The sequence below is a fragment of the Humulus lupulus genome, chromosome 7 (assembly GCF_963169125.1).
Source record: "Humulus lupulus chromosome 7, drHumLupu1.1, whole genome shotgun sequence".
NCBI classification, from domain to species: Eukaryota; Viridiplantae; Streptophyta; class Magnoliopsida; order Rosales; family Cannabaceae; genus Humulus; species Humulus lupulus.
Genome location: NC_084799.1, coordinates 177,821,829 through 177,828,666, shown reverse-complemented (window position 1 = coordinate 177,828,666; position 6,838 = coordinate 177,821,829). Strand labels below are relative to the sequence as shown.

The window sequence follows — 6,838 nt, the reverse complement described above, 5'->3', positions numbered from 1 at the left end:
GCATTTCATGTCATTACTTAATATCAACGTATAAACATACTAAAATGGCACAGCCATCACAAGCCTTAGAATATAAGCATTTTTCCGCATCGTTGTATCTATACCCATCCGAAACAATGGCTTGATCAAACTTTTCATGTCATTGTTTAGGTGCTTGCTTTAGTCCACACAATGATTTAACAAGTTTACATACTTTATGTTCATTTTCTCTTAGAACAAAACCTCTGGTTGTTCCATATAAATCTCCTCGTCGAGATCCTCATTTAAAAATATTGTTTTGACATCCATTAGATGAACATAAATGTTATGAATTGATGATAAGTAAATAATATAAGTACTTTTAGCTACTGGTGCATATGTGTCAAAATAGTCTATCCCTTTCTTTTGCCTAAATCCTTTGGCCATCAATCTAGCCTTACATGTTTGAATAGTGCCATCGGTATTATATTCTTTCGAAAACCCACTTGCATTTGTTGGGTGATAGTTTAATCTCTTAGTCCTCCACCAAGCGGTGTGTCATACCTAGAAGTAGCATAGAGTTTGTGTATTGTGCTCTAGCCAATGTAGTTGCTGAAATTGCTTAGTTCCAGCAACTCTTTCATGAATTAGGCCTGTCTCTTTATTCAATTCCAACAATAGGGTGTGATAATATGAGTGCAACTCACCTAACAACCAATCCAATGTTTCATGCTCATACCAAATATATTGTGATTGATTTTCATTTCATAAGAGGCGTAGTCATCGAAAGCAACTTTTTTTCAAGTATGTGCCTACAATAGATCAAGTTGCGGACATCATGACTAAACACCTTCTTATACCTCGATTCTCCTCCTTATGTAGCGAATTGACTGCTCAATTTGAAGGGGCGTTAAAGAGACTAGTTAGTTACTTCCTTAACTACTGTTAGTTAGGTTGTTGAGTTCGTTAGCTTTTCCATTTTCTTGTTTTCCCGCCTACTTGTATTTTCCATCCTATTTCTTTTGTACTTGAACCTTTATATAAATAAGACTTTGCTTGCTTTTGATCACATTGATTAGAGCTGCTCTTTTCATTTTCTCATTTGCATTAACTACATTCAAACAAAGATGAAAGGGAGACTGAGACACTTATTTTTTAAGTCACAAAAATAAAATTAACTTTTAAAGATATAATTAAACAGCAAGGGAGACAGTTTGAGTTGGGTGCAGACCACTAATGGCATAAATATAACTATGCCTATAAAAGTTGGGTTAGAGAAATACATATTGCCATACTTACTCATCGATACAGCAAAGAACACAATTCCATCTCCAAAATTGACCATCTTATGCAGATCAATTTTGAGGGGTTGCTAACTACAATGATGGCTAATGACAACGAGGCAATGATAGATAGGATGAAAATGAGAAGCACCACACCTGTTGATCTTCTCTTCCGAATTAATAAAATTGTCAACAATAATACAAGAAAGTGATATTCGAAGATCAAACGCCTGTAATCATGGAAGATAAAGCAAGTAAAAGGATAAGAATGTTGGCTGAAAATAGAGAAGATGGAGTCGGTGGTGGTGGGAATGGAAAAAATTTGAAAAATATCGTAATTGCCATAGAAAAAAATTTGAGTTAAACAAAAAATAAAGTTGAGAATATCTAGACTTGGTTAATACAATTTTGGTCTTGAAAAAATCAATTTAGATTATTTATTTGAAAAAAAATCTAAAATTATTTCTATTTTGTTCATTATAAAAAAATGATTTGTTTTTCTTTACAAGAAATAGTTTGTTTTTAAATTTGGTTAAACTATATTCAAATATGATCAAAATACATTATATTTTTATGAATTAATTAATAATTAAATACAAATTACTCTTCTCACTCTCTCATCCTTATCTCCATTCTATAGATCTGAACTCGACAAAAGATCATCTAGAATAACAAAAGTCGATATAATAAAAATAAACTTCACCACCCTCACATTTATCCAAATCCAAAGCTTTAATCTCATTATAAAATGAAAAAAGAAAAACAAAAATCATTATCTCAAGTCAAATTTATGTAGATCAAATTCAAATATTTCTCATTCAAATCCAAACTCAAATATTTCATTTTCAAATCCAAAACAAAAACTTTAATCTCAACTTGCTCTAGCTCCAACCCAACCTAGATTTTATTTTTATTTAAAATATTTTTTTAGTTTTTAATTAATTAAAAAATATTTGTAATAATTACAAATATCTATTTTAAAGTTTAATTTTTTTTAATTATTAAATTAAAAACATTTTTAGTCATATTTGAAAATTATGAGATCAAATTTAGAGAATCATCCTTAATCGGATTTTAAAACATAAAAAATCCTTTTAAAATTTTCTCAAAATAATATAAACTTGAATTTCGCTTAAATATATATTTTTTCTGACAAAAATTGTATTTAAATATTTAAAGGCCAAGTACAACGATAGTTTTTCATTTTCATTAGATGAACTTATATTTAATCAAAACAAAATCATTATTAACCTTGAGTTCAGCTCGATCTAACCAAGATCAACTACGTTTTGATGTTCTTGCTTTTACCAAGGGCAATTCAACAAAAGAGATGTGGTCGAATTCAAATGCTAAAAGCCTTCAACTTCATGCACTTCACACACTAACATATATTTGGGAAAGAAAAAAAAACATCTCAATATTGCTTAGTATGCTACAAAATTGTATCCCAAACAACTTGTTTGGTTTAAATAGTTTGTCATTGGAGAAAAAAAAGTTATGTCCACTTCGAGTGGTAGAACAAAACTTGAAGCATCATCACACCTTCACAGATTGAAAAAAAAATGCCAAAACTCATCTACATAATCCAATTATAACATCAATTTTGCATTTTCTTCCGCGGTTGAAGCTTGTCAGACTACTTCACTTGATCATTTACCTAATATTTACTCATTAGGAGACCTTTCTGGATAGATTTCTCAACCCACAACCCAAACACTTTAGTATAACAGTCCCTGTAGAAGGATCTGGCTTTATGACAAATTTGACTCCCAGAAAATCTCTGATATTTCTGAGTGTTTCTATGCCGTATGGGGAGAGCTTTCCGACCCGAACCTTTGAAATATCTTGAGGGCATAATGCACAAAGAAGAAATAACAGACCCTACAAAACAACAACAAAAAACGATGCATTCTATGAGATAGACAGCAAGTTGGACTGAGCATACAGCCATACAAGACCCTACTCATCACTGTTTTTAACTTTCTAAAGCTTGCACTAATAATATTCAAAACTCAAAACCCCTAATATTCCAAAAGGGTTTATGGAACAATAATCCACAACAAATAAAACCAAACAAAAACAACTGAAATATAAAAGCTGCAGAAGAAGCACCTGCAAGATGACAAAACATAAACACATAACCACAGGTCACATCAAAACTTCCCATTCTCTTGATATAACAGAGAGATAGGTGAATCATGAGTAAATCGCAAAATTGATGTTAAAGTAATAACCAATTTTTGCAAATGTATCAATATTTCCATAGTGCAATTTTTCTTTTAAGAAAGATGGGTTGTGATGACTTGTTCCACAAGGGCGATAGCCATGAATAACAATCACAGTTACGTTTGTGGCCATAAACTTGTTATAAGATTACACGTTAGGAATCATTTGTTTGGAAAATGTTAAATATCAAAGAGCGGAAAAAAAAAACAAGCAAACATATCCATCTACTGCAAAGGCGTCAGATCTATTCAAAGAAAAACTGAAAAACTCAGTGAGCATAATAAGAACACTGTAGAATACAAAACAGACCTGATGTGTTGAATCTATCACTCCACCTTGCTCAATTTCCCCAAGCAGAACAGAAGCAATCTCCACACCTACATCCTCTGGGGGTGTCAGCTCTTTCTTCTCTTCAAATTCATCTGTCCCCTCCACCCGTGCATAAGAAATAGCTGTATCCGCAGATATGCAGCAACCAGATGTAGTTTCCGCAACCAGTGAAATTCCATAACCTGGTGAGCTGTTGTAGAATAATTAATGTCAATATAAGAAAATAATGCAAATAATGGATACAAACTTAAACAATACTTCTCTATGACATATATATCCATTTCTTCTTTCAATATGCATACACCTAAAGCTGGATGCATACATAATATATAAATGTATACACTATATGGATAGGATATACATATCTTTATCTTTATATCAATATCATAAATGTAAATATAAACAATGTCCACAGAAGAAAACTCCGCAAAGCAGCATGAAATAACTTGAATGAAAATTCATGATATCTTTATTGCTTCTTTGGGGACAAATGTGCTGTCCATGCATGTGTGGATTTATATAAACACACATTAAACAGATACACACATAAACATAGGTAAGTAATGCCTGAAAACTTACTTTCCAGCGTGTGAACCAGATTTATGATCAGTAGCTATATAAACATCTGGAAGCAAACGATTGAAGATTCCACGGGCTGAATATATCATAGAATGTTCAAATTGAGAAGACACTCTAGCTGAAAACGTAATACCCCTAATTCTCTTAACCATGCCTTCATCAGTCCATGTAACTGCCTGCACATCAAAACATATAAGATGCATATAACACAAAATAGATAAGATATACAAGACAACATACAGATTTAGGAAACTTACATTTAGAGTCTGGACTGTTGGAATTGACAAAACAACTTCGCCACCACCTTGTGGAGGAGCTCCACGACTCTCTATTTTCAGCTTCAAACCTTCTGAAGGAACTCCAAAGCGTTTCAAAATAGGCAAGGCTGTAGATTGGAATGTATCGATGGATGGATCCTTTGAATCATTTGTAATTCCTGAAAAGTGAAACAAAAATAATTTATATTGGAGAAACGTATTACAGAATAAATTGATATTTATATGTGCTAATACAGTTAAATAGAAAATCTGGACTTCCACAACATTGGTTAGAGACTATATGTGAATGCTTTTCTAGCAGCACATGTTAAACTATGATGAAAAAGCATGGAGGAAAAACAAAAATTTAACAAACTTTCATGAGGCCTTTTGCACATCTCTAGCACAATGTTGATATCTTGATAGCTTCAAGCTATGACTTATGATATTCTACAACGCCCCTACTTATTTTTTTCATAAAAATATAAAAAATAAATAAATGCCCCTAGTTACTTTTCATGGAAAACGAAAAAAAGAAAAAGAAAAAGTGAGATAAAAAAAAAACCATGTTTATAAACTTGAAAATTGTCCCTACAAGTCTGGTCATCAATTTATTTTCCTTTTACAGAGTACAAATCCAATCTTCCCAACCCCCTCTCTCTCCTTAAAGCTGCAGCTGTTAGGAGAACTGGTAAATAAATAGTCTTTGCTCTAACTTAAATTTGCAAGCATATTACTAACACTCCTAACAAATTCTCACATAAAGTTCCCCAATTCTATTTGTTAGGTTATAAGCACGTAACTTTTTTCTTTTCTTTAAAACATCGATCAGCTACCAAAATATCAAAATTCAATATTCGATCCATGAAACTGCAAGTAAAATTTAATACAAGAGGAATATATTATGATTGCAAGCATAATAGTATTAGACCAATTTAATCACTATCATCCAGGTTATGAGTGTACAATATCTCGCTTCTTAACAGCAGAAGCCAAAAACAAAAGAGCAAGGACTTTGAATTCACAGCAAGATTAACCAAGAAAAAAAAAAAGCAGAATTCTAACCCAATGGAGACAATCACAACCAAAAAAGAAAAAGAAAAAAAGAAAGTAAGAGAAAAAACATCAACAAAAACATTTCAATTGAGCTTAAGAGAGTACCTTTGAGTCTTATAGTAAGAGGCTTCTTGGAAAACAAGCCAAGTAAAAGAATAGGCTCCATGAAATAACCAATGGAACGACTAACTCCACAATCATGTACAATGCTCTTGCCACCCATCACTATTCCAGGCTTGTACTTCAGTTTGGTGCCTGCAATAAAAGAAAATATTCACATAGACGTTTAATCAAACACCAAACGGGCACAAAGGAAACTAAACCCCAAAACGTCCACCAATTAAAACGGAACGCAAAAAAAGAGTAAGGTAGAAAAACCTGTCTCGTTGATTTCGACATGGCAGTCGTCACAGAGTTTCTCGAGCAAGCGGAGGAAGGAGACCTCGTGAGGGCGGAGGCCAGGCCATGTCTCGTCGGCTCGAATGTCCTCAATAAGAATCGGTGTGGACGACACCGTTGCCAGAAGGAGACGCTGCCTGAGACTCTGGCCTCCTTTCAGCTTCTTGTATTCAGTCTTCCCCATCTCTCTCTCGCCCTCTGCAAGCCTGAACTCGGAAGCAATCCGCAGCGGCGTTTTTCCCCACGACAAGAGAGTTTCGGTACCCTCTCTTCTCTACACGCACACCTCCTATTAGTTGAACTGATTTGGGCTTTAGCCCATCTATAATTGGATCAGCCTAGAGACATACCAGCTTATGTTTTAGTTAAAAGTTTTGTAATCGTAGTTTTTGGATTTTATTTGTACCACCTTTATATATTCATTTTATTATATTACTCTTTTTTTTAATGGACTTCCAATTTTTTTATTTAAAAAAAACTATCTAAATAATAAATGATTTATACATTTTTGGACCCTATGTTTTTTCAATTACCTGTTTGGACCTTGTATTTTAAAAAACTTATTTTTGAACTCTATATTTTGTAAAATAGTTCAAATAGACTCATAAACTCAATTTTGATGAAGAAAAAATTGAATATAACAACACAGTTTTTAAGCAAAATAATTTTATTTTTATTCTGAATTGTTAGTTTGGTGAATTATTTGTGATTTCAAATGAAAAAACTTTGACCAAAATCGGGTTTAGAGTT

At 32.8% G+C, this 6,838-nt stretch overlaps 1 protein-coding gene across 1 annotated transcript; it reads right to left on the bottom strand.

The window, feature by feature from the left end:
* Positions 1–2,640: 2,640 nt before the first annotated feature.
* On the bottom strand, positions 2,641–6,370 carry LOC133788868 (probable RNA 3'-terminal phosphate cyclase-like protein). Its single transcript, XM_062226494.1, has 6 exons — positions 6,068–6,370; positions 5,795–5,944; positions 4,634–4,812; positions 4,377–4,552; positions 3,777–3,987; positions 2,641–3,122 (listed from the first exon to the last, which is right to left on the bottom strand). Exons 1-6 carry the CDS (start codon positions 6,270–6,272, stop codon positions 2,913–2,915), a joined length of 1,131 nt encoding a protein of 376 aa, XP_062082478.1. The 5' UTR covers positions 6,273–6,370; the 3' UTR covers positions 2,641–2,912.
* Positions 6,371–6,838: the final 468 nt, after the last annotated feature.

What these genes read in the sequence shown, in the direction of transcription:
- LOC133788868 (XM_062226494.1), bottom strand. Translation starts at nt 6,272, where the DNA reads ATGGGGAAGACTGAATACAAGAAGCTGAAAGGAGGCCAGAGTCTCAGG. An exon ending in CAACAGTCCAGACTCTAAAT is followed by an intron (nt 4,553 to 4,633) that starts GTAAGTTTCCTA and finishes TTTGATGTGCAG; the next exon opens with GCAGTTACATGGACTGATGA. An exon ending in TCTGGTTCACACGCTGGAAA is followed by an intron (nt 3,988 to 4,376) that starts GTAAGTTTTCAG and finishes ATTCTACAACAG; the next exon opens with CTCACCAGGTTATGGAATTT.